This window comes from Hyperolius riggenbachi, chromosome 3 (genome assembly GCF_040937935.1).
Source record: "Hyperolius riggenbachi isolate aHypRig1 chromosome 3, aHypRig1.pri, whole genome shotgun sequence".
NCBI lineage: Eukaryota > Metazoa > Chordata > Amphibia > Anura > Hyperoliidae > Hyperolius > Hyperolius riggenbachi.
In genome coordinates, this window is record NC_090648.1 from 346,323,410 (window position 1) to 346,340,363 (window position 16,954).

A 16,954-nucleotide genomic window follows, 5' to 3' on the forward strand; every position below is an offset into this window, starting at 1 on the left:
ATGCACAGGGTGTCACATCTATACTGTACTTTAGTACCACAAATCAAATCAGTGTGTTACAGAGCAGTACAGTAGCCTAACTTTTTAAGTTTATATGCCTCCAATATTTTAGTTGGTCTTTGTTTGCTACATAAATGATACTGATTCTCCAGCTATAGAAGGGTTCTCTTTGTTAATCTTTATGTAATTCTATGGGACTCCAGGGGTGGCATATCCTCATTAGCAGGGCTGTGGAGTCGGAGTCGTGGAGTCGGAGCAATTTTGGGTGCCTGGAGTCGGAAAAAAATGCTCCGACTCCTAATGAATTTAAACTGTAATTAAAATAGAAAATATGATAAAATGTTCTATTTCTCAGGTAATAGTCATCATAAATAATTTATACATACAGTAATAGCTGTGCTTAGTCCACAAAAATGAAATAAACCAATCAAAATTAGGTACTTGTGCTGCTTCAATAAAGCAGTCCCCGTATTTTTAAAGTCAGATATACACATCTGATTGTGACTGTATATATGATGTGTACACAGGAATCTCTTATATATACGAAATAACATCTATGCTGTAAGTATAAAGCCTGATGTGTAGCTGTGTCACTAATAGAGATGGTCAATGAGATGGAAATAATTCTGCACTGATTCTGATTTATGCAAATGTACTCTTTGCTCATGAAATCAAATAATTTGATATGTTGTTAAAATTTGGGTTGGTGACTACGAATTAAATGGTACCTGAGAAGGATGAAAAGAAAAGTTTTATACATACCTTGGGCTTCTTCCAGCCCCCTTCAGGCTAATCAGTCCCTCGCTGTCCACCTCCACCACCTGGATCTTCTGCTATGAGTCCTAGTAATTCAGCCAGTCAGCGCAGTCCGGCCGCATGCCGCTTCCACAGCCAGGAGCGTTCTGCACCTGCGCAACAGTGTTACGCAGGTGTAATACGCTCCCGGCGGTGGAGTGTGTGCATGCGCACTACGCCAGACTGGCTCAAGTACCTGGACTCATAGCAGAAGATCCAGGTGGCGGAGGAGGACAGCGAGGGACTGATTAGCCTGAAGGGGGCTGGAAGAAGCCCAAGGTATGTATAAAACTTTTCTTTTCATCCTTCTCAGGTACCATTTAATTCGTAGTCACCAACCCAAATTTTAACAACATATCAAATTATTTGATTTCATGAGCAGGAGGCCCCAGGTATGTATAAAACTTTAATTTCATCTGTCTCAGGTTTACTTTGTTACACAGTATTACCAGGGCTGTGGAGTCGGTCCAAAAATCCACCGACTCCTCAGTTTAGGATTCCACCGACTCCGACTCCTCGACTCCTCTAATTTGCATATTACAATTTTGTTGATTAAAAGTATGTAACGTGAAATTCGTCTCTTAATTGCCAACGCTTAGAAATTTTACAAGACAACTGAAGTGAGAAGGATATGTAGACTACTATATTTATTCCCTTTAGACTAAAATTAGTCCTTGGTAAGAGTACTTGTAAAAGGTACAAACCGGAACAAAGAACATCTATCAGGCCCTAGGCAATGTAAGTGTGGGTACATGTAAGAATGATGTGCAGGTACTCTGCAGGGGAATAAGGAGATTGTAAACAGACAACACCTCTGTGTTCAATGTGCACAGCATTCTCAGTGGATTCCCTGCAGCTCTGTGGGGAGTGCATATGTAGAGTATAGTACCTACTGTGTAACAAAGTAAACCTGAGACTGATGAAATTAAAGTTTTATACATACCTGGGGCTTCCTCCAGCCGCCTTCAGGGTAATCCATCCCTCGTTGTCCTCCTCCACCACCTGGATCTTCTGCTATGAGTCCAGGTACTTGAGCCAGTCGGGCGTAGTGCGCATGCACACACTTCACCGCCAGGAGCATACTACACCTGTGCAGCACTATTGCGCAGGTGCAGAATGTTCCTGGCTGTGGGAGCGGAATGCGGCCGGCCAGCGCTGACTGGCTGAATTACCAGGACTCATAGCAGAAGATCCGGGTGGTGGAGGACAGCGAGGGACTGATTAGCCTGAGGGGGGCTGGAGGAAGCCCCAGGTATGTATAAAACTTTACTTTTCATCCGTCTCAGGTACCCTTTAATTTGCAGTCACTAAACCAAATTTTAACAACATATCAAATTATTTGATTTCATCAGCAAAGGGAGTGCATACATTTGCATAAATCAGCATCAGTGCAGAATTATTTCCATTTCATTGACCATCTCTATTAGTGACACAGCTACACATCAGGCTTTATTCTTACAGCATAGATGTTATTTAGTATATATAAGAGATTCCTGTGTACACATCATATATACAGTCACAATCAGATATGTATATCTGACTTTAAAAATACGGGGACTGCTTTATTGAAGCAGCACAAGTAACTAATTTTGATTGGTTTATTTCATTTTTGTGGACTGAGCACAGCTATTACTGTATATATACATTATTTTTAATGACTATTATCTGAGCAATAGAACATTTTATCATATTTTCTATTTTAATTACAGTTACAAATTCATTAGGAGTCGGAGTCAGTGCATTTTTTCCCGACTCCGACTCCAGGCACCCAAAATTGCCCGACTCCACAGCCCTGAGTATTACTATACTCTACATATGCACTCCCCACAGAGCTGCAGGGAATCCACTGAGAATGTTGTGCACATTGAACACAGAGGTGTTGTCTATCACCCATAAACCTGGTTCAGATTGTGCATGAAGAATGTGTAATAGAGGAAGAATCTCCATATTCCCCTGCAGAGTACCTGCCCATCACTCTTACATGTACCCACACTTACATTGCCTAGGGCCTGATAGATGTTCTTTGTTCCGGCCTGTACCTTTTACAAGTACTCTTACCAAGGACTAGTTTTAGTCTATGACTAAAGGGAATAAATATGGCAGCCTTCATATCCTTCTCACTTCAGTTGTCTTTTAAAATTCCTAAGCGTTGGCAGTGAAGAGACGTATTTCATGTTACAGTCGAGGAGTTGGAGTCGGAGGAATCCTAAACTGAGGAGTCGGAGTCGGTGGATTTTTGTACCGACTCCACAGCCCTGCTCATTAGAAAATGGAGAAATGTGTTGTGCTTGATGGATCACACCTTTCCTGATTCAGTCCCAACAATGAATATGAGCTGTGTCATAAATGTGTGAGGACCCTGGCCCTTGAGGACTGGAATTCAACATCTTTGCTCTAAACAGTACTCCCACTCTCCTGGGGTCCTCTAAGTGTTCTCCTCAGTACTCCCACTGACTGTCCTGATAAGGGGCCTGGAAAATGACAGCATACAGCTCTGCAGTACAGGAACCAATGTGCCACTCATCACTGCTCCCACTCTCCTGGGGTCTTTCCTGGTTAGGCACCTAAGGGGCATTCTTCTGTTTGAACTAATAAAAAAAGAACTGCTGCAACTAGCTTATGGTATGTATATAGTGTGGAGTATAGTCCTATAGCTAGGCCTATTTTTATCATTGAGTCTCAAGCAACCAGAAGCCAATCCCTGTTGGTGCCGGATAACCAAGACTCTCACTCTCACTTCCACTGTATTTTCTTAATTCAAAACTGAAATACAAGTTTAACCATTATTGGGGCAAACCCCAATGTGAGCCATGGCATTCAATGTATAGGAGATTCAGGTTACAATGCAGTTACTTAACATTTACAAATGGGAATTTCTAAATATATAAAACCTTTGTGTACTGATGTATGCATGCTTTATACAAGGAATAACAGCTCTGTGTTTTATCAGAACCTGCACCTCTAGAGCTCACTGCAGGCTTTTATGGATGCCCAGTGAAGCTGAACGCAGCATGTTCTGTTATATTTCCTCATTGTCTATCCCAGCCTCCCCATATGTCCTGGGGGTACACTTCACTATGATATATAGTGTCAGCTTTGTGCTGCACTTGCAGGGAGCAGAGAACAGCAAACCCCTCTGGAACATATAGATGTCCTGCACAATCCAGCCATATCAGTCAAAACAGGCCCCATAACTGTATTTTAAACGGATATAAGTATGAAACTAAGTATAAAGAAACAGCAGAAACCCACACGTCCACCTAGAAACAAGCTATTGTGTGCCCAGCTTGCCAGAGATGCACAGGATGAAATAACTCACTACTAGCTTCATGCCTGAGGCCTGCTTACTGTGCACAGTCAGGCTACACTGCCTGTCATTTGATCCAGCTTAGTAAATTTGAGACAGTGTTTTTCAAGCCCAAGATATGATTACCGTAGGGATACTGTGTAAAAATCCTGTTAAAAGCATTGCTTCCATAGTAACTGACAGCTTTATTCACACAGGCCTTTCTAATAGGTGTCTGGCAGTGGCATTACATGTGTGCTGCCAGAAGAATATTTATTTATTAATATCATGGCAGGTCAATGGTGCTATGGAAATTATCCGCTGAATGGATGAGGGCAGCCTGGCTTTGTTTTGAAATGAAATAGGATTTATTTGCAAAGTACAGTGGGCAGTTGGTGAGCACTAGAAACTTTCATGAGGATGCTTGAGGCCGGTTTTACACTTGATTTTTGCGTTGCGGTACAATGCCATACTGCCACATCTCACCGCAATGCAAAAAATGACAAACATATGACCCTGCGGCAGAGTGTGCTGACAAGGTCAGTGATGTATCGGGATTCGCGTCGGTCCATGTATGCGTGCCACGATGTACTGTGCTGTCGTTCACACTTCACCCACTGACTTCCATTACCTCAAGCACCATACGTTAATGGAACCTTTTACACTTACTGCATTGTGTCGCGCCAGAAATGTGTTCATCCCGGCGCACAGCCTCTGGCATGGTACCGCAAGCACTGCACTGGAAGCTGTGCGTCTGGATGAACACATTTCCGATGCAACGCAACACGGTAAGTGTAGAAAGGCTCCTTTGACTTGAATTGCAAAGCAAACCTGTGTGTTTTACAAACGCAAAAGTCAGATACTTACCTTAGCAAGACTACTGCTGCTGCATGCCGGGACCCTCTACAAGTTTGAGGCCACGTTCCCAACATGAACAAGCGTGGCCACACTGCGCCTGCGCAGTAGCTTGGAGCTGCTTATGATAGGCGGATAAAGCAGAGACCAATCAGCTCCATGCTACTGCACAGGCGTGAGCCGTCTAGTGCTTGCGCAGTGTGGCTGACTCCTGTTGACAAGCCCTTGTCGAGGAGGTTCAGTGGGTCCCAGTACAGGAACGGCGAGGTGGAGGGGGACAGAGAAAGCCTCTGGAGTATCTAACTTTTGTGTTTTTAAAGTTTAACTATGCATGCGAAGTGTTGTTTTGATTTTTTTTTTGTACAATGCAGACATGTTTTTTTGGAGCATTGGTGCGGACATTCACTCTCTACTACTGGATTAAGCCAGTGGGAGCATGGGACAGATACTGCACACTGCTGAACACTGGTTTCATGAGTGCTGTTCCAACCCCCCTTTTTTGCTAAGTGTTTGGGTAGCATATAGTGGCTACTCGGATAATATTTAATGCACATTTTGGCTGGGCTTAGGTTTGGAGAAGCTTCCTCTACACATTCCTGCCTGCTTGAGCTTTAGCCAAGTGTCTGAGTAGACTGTAGCTTGCCTGCTAAATGCTATAGAAATGGCTGCTAAAGGCTGCTACCCTATACTAGGGATTTATTAGTCTTAGCGTGAATGCTAAAAGTATTACAGTGCTTCTGTTACAAACACACTTTACTGGCATTCTAGCAACGTAACCAGCTCCTCCATCCAGCTTCTGTCTCAGAATGGTGCAGTCAGGTCACTTCCTGACCACGTGGCATCTCCAGTGGCTCTGCACATATGCGTGCGTTCATGAGTGAGCAGACATTCTATGCCCTGCCACACGCCTGTCTTATACCTTCCAGTGGCATTGCTAGCAGGCCCATGGGAATTGTTAGTAATTCAAGTATTAGGTGAATGACCAGTTGACCACTCAGTTATTTTGGCAGCCAATGGGTTTCTGGGATTTGTAGTCCCACCTGATTGGTCCCTGTCCCAGTCGGTGTCCCTGTCCAGTGCTCCCTTGCCCAGGACAGCATTTAGTTTCCTGTTTGCTACTCTGCTTGGTGTGATTATTGGAATTGCCTTGTGTTATGACCTTAGCCTGACCTTTGACCTGGTATTGTATGTCACCTGGATCAATGCCTGCTTGTGGACCCTGGCCTACCTTTAGATACTGTGTGTTATTGATTTCCCATGTATGACCCTGCCTGCTTTGGACTGCCTCATGCTTAACATTTGGTACCACACTTCCTCCTGAGGCTACCGTTGCTGACTGCATGACTACCCTATAGTCTGTGCCCTGCCTAGTAGGGTTCTGGTAGTACTTCTGCCTTTCTGGCCTCAGTCCCTATATCTTGCTGCGAGAGCTAGGAGGACTCACTAGTCATCCCTTGACTGAGTGGGGACGCACCACATAAGGTAAAGGCTGTGGAGGAAATTGGGTCATAGGGACTGAAAGAAGGCAGGAGATCCACTAGGCCTTACAGTCTACATTCTAAAAGTACCTGCCTGTGAGCTGGCGGGAACTAGTTAAGGGGTTTAGGGTTTTTTTTTAGTTGTTTTTTTTTTTAACATCAATCTCTTCAAATACCAATTAGGAACCAATGTTTGGTTGTTATGTGCAGCAATCTTATATTTGCATTGCTCCAGTTTTCATAGATCCTTGTAATATGTTTGTGGTATTGGACTGTAGCTGGCAGATGTATGGATAGCAGTGGTGGTAGCTATCCATTGGGACTGTGGCCATTCAGTGACATCACTCTACTAATGATGGTGACAGCTGTGGAATTCATGTTGTGTGAAACAGTTCCATTGTGTTCAATAAACACATATGGTGTCTTCTGTGGGGACAGTTTACTCAAAATGTTCCCTAAATAAACTATTAAAGCATCTGAACAGTGGTCAAATGTTTACATTTTTCAGACGATTGTAAAAGTACAAACACATGGAAGAGTTTTACTTGACTAATTGGTCTGGGTGACTTTTTACCAGCAATAGTTGTTCAGATCTCTCTCTCTGCTCAGCTGATGAACAGGAGGGTTCAAACAATAACTACTACTAGTAGTATATATAGCAAATGTACAGCATAGTATAGCCGTATCAAGAATCTTACCAACAAGACCACAAATGTTCATTTTGAGGCTCAAAAAACCAGTATGTATACATTGTTTTACAAGCTATGTAACAATTTAACTATATATGGTAGGAAAAATATATTTTATTGCTAATAATATTAGAACAAGGGCTTTATATAGCCTAAATCAACTATGCTTTCTCTGTTGGCATATTAAGTCAGAAAACAAACAAAAAAAATCACATACAGTGGTGTGAAAAACTATTTGCCCTCTTCCTGATTTCTTATTCTTTTGTATATTTGTCACACTTAAATGTTTCTGCTCATCAAAAACCGTTAACTATTAGTCAAAGATAACATAATTGAACACAAAATGCATTTTTAAATGATGGTTTTTATTATTTAGTGAGAAAAACAACTCCAAACCTACATGGCCCTGTGTGAAAAAGAAATTGCCCCCTGAACCTAATAACTGGTTGGGCCACCCTTAGCAGCAATAACTGCAATCAAGTGTTTGCGATAACTTGCAACAAGTCTTTTACAGCTCTCTGGAGGAATTTTGGCCCACTCATCTTTGCAGAATTGTTGTAATTCAGCTTTATTTGAGGGTTTTCTAGCATGAACCGCCTTTTTAAGGTCATGCCACAACAACATCTCAATAGGATTCAGGTCAGGACTTTGACTAGGCCACTCCAAAGTCTTCATTTTGTTTTTCTTCAGCCATTCAGAGGTGGATTTGCTGGTGTGTTTTGGGTCATTGTCCTGCTGCAGCACCCAAGATCGCTTCAGCTTGAGTTGACGAACAGATGGCTGGACCTTCTCCTTCAGGATTTTTTGGTAGACAGTAGAATTCATGGTTCCATCTATCACAGCAAGCCTTCCAGGTCCTGAAGCAGCAAAACAACCCCAGACCATCACACTACCAGTGACCACTATATTTTACTGTTGGTATGATGTTCTTTTGCTGAAATGCTGTGTTACTTCTATGCCAGATGTAACGGGACACGCACCTTCCAAAAAGTTCAACTTTTGTCTCGTCGGTCCACAAGGTATTTTCCAAAAAGTCTTGGCAATCATTGAGATGTTTTTTAGCAAAATTGAGACGAGTCTTAATGTTCTTTTTGCTTAAAAGTGGTTTGCGCCTTGGATATCTGCCATGCAGGCCGTTTTTGCCCAGTCTCTTTCTTATGGTGGAGTCGTGAACACTGACCTTAATTGAGGCAAGTGAGGCCTGCAGCTCTTTAGATGTTGTCCTGGGGTCTTTTGCGGCCTCTCGGATGAGTTTTCTCCGCGCTCTTGGGGTAATTTTGGTCGGTCGGCCACTCCTGGGAAGGTTCTTCACTGTTCCATGTTTTTGCCATTTGTGGATAATGGCTCCCAAAGTGGTTCGCTGGAGTCCCAAAGCTTTAGAAATGGCTTTATAACTCATTTGTTCCTGAATTTCTTTGGATCTTGGCATGATGTCTAGCTTTTGAGGTGCTTTTGGTCTACTTCTCTGTGTCAGATAGTTCCTATTTAAGTGATTTCTTGATTGAAACAGGTGTGGCAGTAATCAGGCCTGGGGCTGACTACAGAAACTGAACTCAGGTGTAATAAACCACAGTTAAGTTATTTTTTAACAAGGGGGGCAATCACTTTTTCACACAGGGCCATGTAGGTTTTGAGGGTTTTTTTCTCACTAAATAATAAAAACCATCATTTAAAACTGCATTTTGTGTTCAATTATGTCATCTTTGACTAATAGTTAACGGTTTTTGATGAGCAGAAACATTTAAGTGTGACAAACATGAAAAAGAATAAGAAATCAGGAAGGCGGCAAATCGTTTTTCACACCACTGTATATATGAAGTATATATAGAGAGATAACAATCAGTGTATATAGTAAGAGAACAATACTTGAGCACATTAACAACAATAACAATAACAATAATATTTATATAGCGCTTTTCTCCCTGGGGACTCAAAGCGCTGTGACCCTGCATTATGCAGTCTCAAAGGCTAGGGAAAAGAGGTGAGTTTTTAGCCTTTTTTTAAAGCTGTCCAGAGAAGGAGCCTCTCGTACTGATTGTGGAAGTGAGTTCCATAGAGTGGGGGCTGCATAGGAAAAGGCCCGAGCACCAAATGTTAAGTGTATCCTGGGAATAACCAGCTTCATCTTGTTGGCAGAGCGGAGGGTGCATGGAGGGGCATAAAGTTCCAATAGATCCGCTATGTATTTGGGTCCCATGTGGTGTAGAGCCTTGAATGTCAGCAGGCAGATCTTAAAATTGATTCTCCATTTTACTGGCAACCAGTGAAGAGTTTGCAGTACTGGGGTGATGTGTGAGCTGCGGGGGGCATTGGCTAGGAGTCTGGCTGCAGCATTCTGTACTAGCTGTAAGGGGCGCAGAACCTTATCTGTAGATCCGATTAACAGGGCGTTGCAGTAGTCTAGGCGGGAGGATACAAATGCGTGAACCAGGGCAGGTAGGTCTTCAGCTGGGATAAGGTGTTTTATTTTCGCTATATTTCTTAGATGGAAGAAGGAAGACTTGACGACAGCTGATACCTGCTGTCTGAGTTTTAGATTTCCATCCAGGATCACCCCAAGGTTTCGCACAGAGTCTTTATACTGTACAGTATCTCCCCCAATTGCTAGTTTGAGGTGGTGAGCGTTTTGAACTTTATCCATCATGTGTGGACCACCTACCACCAACACCTCTGTTTTGTCAGAGTTCAGCCTCAGCCAGCTGGTGTTCATCCAATTTTGTAAATCCACTAGACACGCATTTATGGATGCTGATGGGTCTTGGGTGCCAGGCTTGAAGGACAGATACAGTTGTGTGTCATCTGCATAACAATGGTATCCTAAACCATAGTTCTGGATTATTTTGCCCAGTGGGAGCATGTAGACTGCAAAGAGTAATGGTGATAGTACAGAACCCTGTGGAACTCCATAGGCAAGTGGCACTGGATTAGAGTAGTGTGTGCCCAGACATACTTGCTTTGTCCTGCCAGATAGGAAGGTCTGAAACCAGCTAAGAACAGTACCCCTTAGGCCACAGTAATTCTTCAGTCGCTGGATTAGGCCTCTTTTAGACAATAGGCTGAACTGGGCTCTTGTCAGGCAGTTTAGTGTCCTGTCTTCTGCCCACAAGCGCCATTCAGGTGCAATTAAAATGCAGCTGAATGGTAAAGCTTGAATCACCACGCATGTCAGCACTTGACACATGGGCCTCGATTCAAAAAAATGTGTTCGGTGAAGTAAATCAGTGCGGGGAAACTCCGCGCTCGGTATTTCTGACTTCTGGGTAGGCATTCATAAAATGTTGCCAGTTGCAATAGCAGAGCGGAGATTTCCCGCTGTAGGCTGGCGGTAGGCTGTCGGTAGGCTTGCGAAAACACAGGAGCTGGCTGAGTTCCTCAGTGCGCTGCTCTCTCTGCTGCTGCTTGGGAGGTCTGTCCCATTCACTGCACTGTATTCCGCACGCTTCTCGCCACATCCGAGGTAGCGGTAATCCCCGTCTGCATACCGCTTCCTCTAATCTTTATAAATTGACATTTTGTTACTTTTGTTAAGATAATCACTGCACAAGGTGGTTATTTATCGCTCTTCTCAGGAATGTCGGCTTTTCATGCAGAAACAGCCTTTATGAATACAGATTTTGCTAAGTGTTCGGTAAAGTGAGCTGTTTTCAGCATTTCCGCATGCGGGAATGCTTTATGAATCGAGGCCAAGGTGGCATTACCTGACGGAGAAATATGACATGTCATGTCTGAGCATGACTGTGGATGCACTCAGGTATGACTTCATGGAGGGCGTCTGTCAACCACAGGTACTGAGCGCTAATAAGTGCCAGTCGGTGTAGGACAGCAGCTGACAGGTGGTGAATTCTCCGCTTTCAGCTGCCCATATGAAAGACCCCAACACAGGTGGGGGTTTTTTGGCTGATGATTTCAGACAGTTGAATGTATGATTGGGAGTGGTAGTGTATTTTCACCAAACAGACATCGGGTTGCTTGATAGCTAGATTGTTCTGTGCTGCACCAAGACATACAAAACTACTGATATGTATCAACACCAAGTGCTGCAATGTGGTGTACTGATTGTTTACAGTAAACTTTACACAGTCAATACCAACCCATATATAGCTGCCATAAACGTTACAAACAGTGGCAACTCAGAAAAAAGTGTTGCAGGAGACAGTGATCTACTGAAAGACTCCAATGTGGCCAATTGCTATTTCATTGTGTGGGAGTCACTTTTAGGGAATAGCCAATGACTGTACAGCTGATAGCCCAATACTACCACAGATGATCAAGCAACAATCATATAATATCACTTTTTCCTTTCATCTATGCAACATGCAAACCCATGTAAACCAACTTTTCAGATTGTATCCAGTCTGTTTGCCCCTCATACTACACAATGGGATGTAAAATGACTCTGATTTCCACATTGGTGGCCAACATATCTCAGGTACCCGCAGAAGTATGGATAGGTTGTCAGTAGTCTACTGGCACCAACTGTTATCCAATTGCTGTTATCAGATTACTAGAATCTAACATCTATTGGTCATCCTATCCTCGTGGTGTGTGGAAACCACATTATCACAACTGAGATTTCAAGAGGACAAGAGTGGTGAAAAAAAAAATCTACTGCAACAACAAAAGCCCACAGGGCAGGTATTATCCTAATTTTAGCAAAACTGTGTATTATTCTGCATTAAATATACCAAATAGTACACATCCTGTATAACGTAACATTGTGTATGTTTATTTCGTTTTACATGTAACCTACACACTTATTCAACACAACAAATCAATATGAAAAAGATATAACTGAAGGCTGATGAGCGTAGAGGAGGATGCTAATGACTACGCATCATCAGAACATCCTACAGAGGATCCTGCACCTGCTACAGCATCCATTGTGTGACCTTGAAAAAAGTGCTTATTTCTCTAGTTTCCACAATACAGCAGGAGAGCTTTGTAAGCAAGAATACATAGGCACTCCGATCACCGTAGAAGAGCATTTTCAAAGGTTCTTACCAAAGTCTGATTGCTCCACGGAAGAAGCTTGACTGCCCACCAGCACTGCCCCAAAGCCTTCGTCATTCTCTATCCCAGCAATTTCGCTTTCTTGTTGGGCCAGGAAAGCGGCAGCTGGATCCTCTTCTGTCTCCACTGCGGCTCCAGCACTCTCCGAGGAGGAGAAGAAGCCGAAATCGTCAGACATGCTTGCTTCCTTTTCACTGCTGCTTGTGACCTATTGACTAGTGTAGATTAGAGATCAGGGCAGCTCTAAGAGAAGGTGCAAGCCATTCCCTGTGTACAAATACAGCACCCAGCCCTGTGACTGCTGCTTCACTCTAGAAGAGGCAGGACCACAGCAATGACATCAGAGTGCTAGCCGACATGCACAGAAGCAGCCGCCAGGTGGCGCTGCCGCTAAACTCTGTGCAATCTGGAGAACATGCTGGGCTGCTCGGCTTGCTGTGTCATGACCATTTATATTGAATGGAAGGCTTGCCAAATGTTCCCATGTTTTCAGTAGCTAGCCTGTATTTGTATTATTCATTTCTTTTTGCTAGTGCTAGTCCATGTGTTGTGTGTTTGTTTCACCATCAGTAAATTTACATACAGTCCATAAAAAAAGAGATTTATTTTCTCTGCTTGTTTCTGTGGTGTGTACAGACTGATAAGAAAAAAGCTCTCTGCAGCAATGCTCTAAGGACTGCATGTGCACAGCCACAGATAAGGAATTAGACAGGCTGAATACTTTCTCCCTTCAGCCCTTTCCCTGGTGCTCTCCCCCTTCCTTCACCTTAGCCCCTCATCCCCCCTTTTACACCCATATACCAAGGGTTGGGATTTTATGTGAACCATTGTACACTGAAGCTGCCTTTCAGAGGGAGGAATGATTGAAGCATGCTTTCTGTAATGAAAAATATTGCAACCTGTAATATTTTGCATCTTGAATGGACTGTGCTTATGTGCGCCATCTTTCACATTTCCTGTCTTACATTATTTGCAACTGCCAGTGTTTAGTTCCCTCCAGGGGGGTGGGGGTTATTAGTTGTCCACCAAGGGAGGTTATAGTTGCCCACCAGGCATCTCTGGAGGGGGGGGGGGGGTATTTAGTTGCCAAGTAGAGGAGGGTTCTGTGTGAGAATAGGGTTAGGTTGGGTTGCATTTTCTGACACAAATACATTGAAATCAATGAGGAATGAAGTGTAAGACGCTAAAGAAAAAACACAGAGACAACGGGAGCCCAAACACCAGAGGAGGCCAGGACGCTGAACACCAGAGGAGGCCAGGTCGCTGAACACCAGAGGAGGCCAGGTCGCTGAACACCAGAGGAGGCCAGGTCGCTGAACACCAGAGGAGGCCAGGTCGCTGAACACCAGAGGAGGCCAGGTCGCTGAACACCAGAGGAGGCCAGGTCGCTGAACACCAGAGGAGGCCAGGATGCCCGAATATCAGAGAAGGCCAGGATGCTGAACACCAGAGGAGGCTAGGATGCCTAACATCAAAGAAGGCCAGGATGCCCGAATACCAGAGGAGGCCAGGATGCCGAATGCCAGAGGAGGCCAGAATCCCGAACAGCAGAGGAGGCCAGGATGCCGAACACCAGAGGAGGCCAGAATCCCGAACAGCAGAGGAGTCCAGGATGCCGAACACCAGAGGAGGCCAGGATGGCTAACACCAGAGGAGGCCAGGATGGCTAACACCAGAGGAGGCCAGGATGCAGAACACCAGAGGAGGCCAGGATGCAGAACACCAGAGGAGGCCAGGATGCAGAACACCAGAGGAGGCCAGGATGCAGAACACCAGAGGAGGCCAGGATGCAGAACACCAGAGAAGGCCAGAATGGCTAACACCAGAGGAGGCCAGGATGCAGAACACCAGAGAAGGCCAGGATGGCTAACACCAGAGGAGGCCAGGATGCAGAACACCAGAGAAGGCCAGGATGGCTAACACCAGAGGAGGCCAGGATGGCTAACACCAGAGGAGGCCAGGATGGCTAACACCAGAGGAGGCCAGGATGGCTAACACCAGAGGAGGCCAGGATGCAGAACACCAGAGAAGGCCAGGATGGCTAACGCAAGAGGAGGCCAGGATGGCTAACGCCAGAGGAGGCCAGGATCCAAAACACCAGAGGAAGCTAGGATGCATAACACCAGAGGAGGCCAGGGTCTCACCAAGGGAGAGGTGAGACTTTGAAGGATACCTGAAGTCACATGCGACCTGATGAGATAGACATGTGTATGTACAGTGCCTAGCACACAAATAACTATGCTGTGTTCCTTTTTTTTCTTTCTCTGTCTGAAAGAGTTAAATATCAGGTATATAAGTGGCTGACTTAGTGCTGACTCAGACAGGAAGTGACTACAGTATGGCCCTCACTGATAAGAAATTCCAACTACAAAACATTTTCCTAGCAGAAAATTGCTTCTGAGAGCAAGAAAGAGATAAAAAGGGGAATTTCTTATCAGTGAGGCTCACACTATAGTCACTTCCTGTCTGAGTCAGGACTGAGTAAGCTACTTACATACCTGATATTTAACTCTTTCAGGCAGAGAAAGAAAAAAAAGGAACACATCATAGTTATTTGTGTGCTAGGCACTTGTACACATGTCTATCTCATCATGTCCCATGTCACTTCGGGTATCCTTTAAAACACTGAGCACGGGAGGGGAGAGACTCTTTACACTTGGGGAAGGCCCAGTAGGTGGTGGCAGCAGCAGCCAGATGATTTATACTGAAATCTATGGGAAATCGCTTTGCAGTGTATGGCCAGGCAATAGATCCCTCTCTAATCAGATTTGATCAGAGAGGGATCTATGTGATGGTCGATCTGGCCTGACATCGAGTGATGTATGACCAGCTTTAAGATATGTCCTGACAGAAATCCCAATCATATCAACATACATATCTTTTCTTGGATCAGATTATCAGAGCAGGGCTCTACACAGTCTACAGTACATGAAAATTCAGTGTATATATTATTCATTTTATCCCGTTGTGCTCTTTTGCTGTTTACTTTTATTATTATTTTATAGCCCAAGGAAGAGATCAGAATTTTCTGTAAGAAGAGTGCTACCTACATGGCTTCAGCAGCTACAGAGCTTCAGCCTCTGCTGCCACTACCAGACTGGTTTGCAGATGGACTATAAATGTAACTAATGCACTAATGCCGTTGCCATTTGCAACCACTTTTTTACTTTTACAGTAAAGCATTGTGGTTGCTTTTAGCAACACATTGCATACGTCACATAGACATTTATCTCGTTTGTTTTTGTCCTAGGACTTCAGACTCAGCAACATTATTTCAGCACCTCCACAATGATCCCATAACATTTTTTACACTACTTGTCTTTGTGCGTATGTTTTATGAGATCAGTTTATGTTAACTTACTCTAGTATGAGCCTGTGGCATCTGCAGCACATTGAACTAGCCTGTTAGGCCCCTTCCCCACCTTCACTTTTCAGATGCGATTTCGGTACCACGATGTGATAACAGCAACATTTCTATAGAGCTTTTCTCTGATAGGACTCAAAGCAATTAGGTCCTTTCAGATTCAGTAATTGGTAATAGGATGAAGTATTAACACAACAAAAGTTATATTTCTGCAAATGCCAAACTGGACAGGAGGGGTTTCAGTCTGGATTTATACACGTCCAGGGATCAAGTTCCATAATGTAGGAGCGGCATGACAGAAGGCTCTGGAGCCAAAAGTTCTGCACAGTAGTTCTGCGCCTGCGCAGTTCACCGAGGACCACGTGGCCATGATTGACAGCGGCTCTTCGCACAGGCACAGTAAGGCCGACCCTGCGGTCGGCCTCTGCATCGTGCGGCGAGAGCGGGACAGTGGCGGGGAGCGGAGGTGACAGCGTGGGACAGTCGGCTGCAAGGGGCTGGAGAAAGCCCCAGGTGAGTAAAGCTTTTTTTTTATTTTTGCCTGACAACTCCTTTATTAAACAGTGTTTTGAGAAGGACCAAATTCAACTAAAGAATATGTGGCAGACCAAATTCAACTAAAAAATGTAATGGCCTTGGTACAGATGGTACAAATGGTGCAAGTGTTGTCTGGATCCAAAAACTCTGTTGTATTCTTTTCAAATCTGAGCAGCCTTTCGTTTTCCATATTCGGTGTACTTGTCATGTTGCAGCTCTGTGTGCCGCAAATATCCGCAAGGCTATATATAAAACTCTTGAACAACTATGCAGAGACATAACTGCTTGTGACACACTTGCAAACATTTACAGTTGTATGAGGAATTTCAGGAATTTGTAGATGCAGATTGAGAATTCTTCAGCTCTGTTCTACTGTGTGGCTCTCTATGCTCGACTGTGTCAACTGCATTTTAAAGGACACTTGAACTGAGAGGGATATGATGGCTGCCATATTTATTTCCAATTAAAGGACTTCCGAGGCGACAAATGAAATGTAGTTTTACTTACCTGGGGCTTCTTCCAGCCGCTAGAAGTCATTTGTGTCCCTGCCACAGCTCCCGCTGGCAGCCTCTATGGATCCCCTACCCTAAATGGGTTGGGGTCTTCTATACCTGCGTGTAAAACTACATTTTTTTTGCCTCTTCGCTTATCCTTTAAACAATACCAGTCGCCTGACCATTCTGCTGAGCATTTTGGATGCAGTTGTGTCTCAATCACACACCTCAAACAAGCATGCAGCTAGTCCAGTCAGACAACAGTCAGAAACACCTGATCTGGCTAAAGGTGCGTACACATGCACTACCAAATGCAACGGCGGGTCAGCCGGACCCTCCCGCTGGGCGGTCTTTTAGCCGACAGTAGCGCTCAGCGGATCGTTCAGAAACAGCCTTATCAGTCCGCTGACAGCACATACACACGCACTACTGTCAGCTAAAGACCG

General features: G+C 44.3%; 1 protein-coding gene across 2 annotated transcripts in view; it reads right to left on the minus strand.

Moving 5' to 3' along the window:
- CLTB (clathrin light chain B) overlaps nucleotides 1-12,441 on the minus strand; it is a 59,103-nt gene extending 46,662 nt beyond the window's left edge. The window contains exon 1 of one of the 2 annotated variants that reach the window (XM_068277037.1): nucleotides 12,105-12,441. In XM_068277037.1, the coding sequence (XP_068133138.1) occupies nucleotides 12,105-12,291 (187 nt within the window). In that variant the 5' untranslated portion in view covers nucleotides 12,292-12,441. The remainder of the gene's footprint in view (nucleotides 1-12,104) is intronic. The other variant, XM_068277039.1, reaches the window with a different exon arrangement.
- Between the last annotated feature and the right edge of the window lie 4,513 nt (nucleotides 12,442-16,954).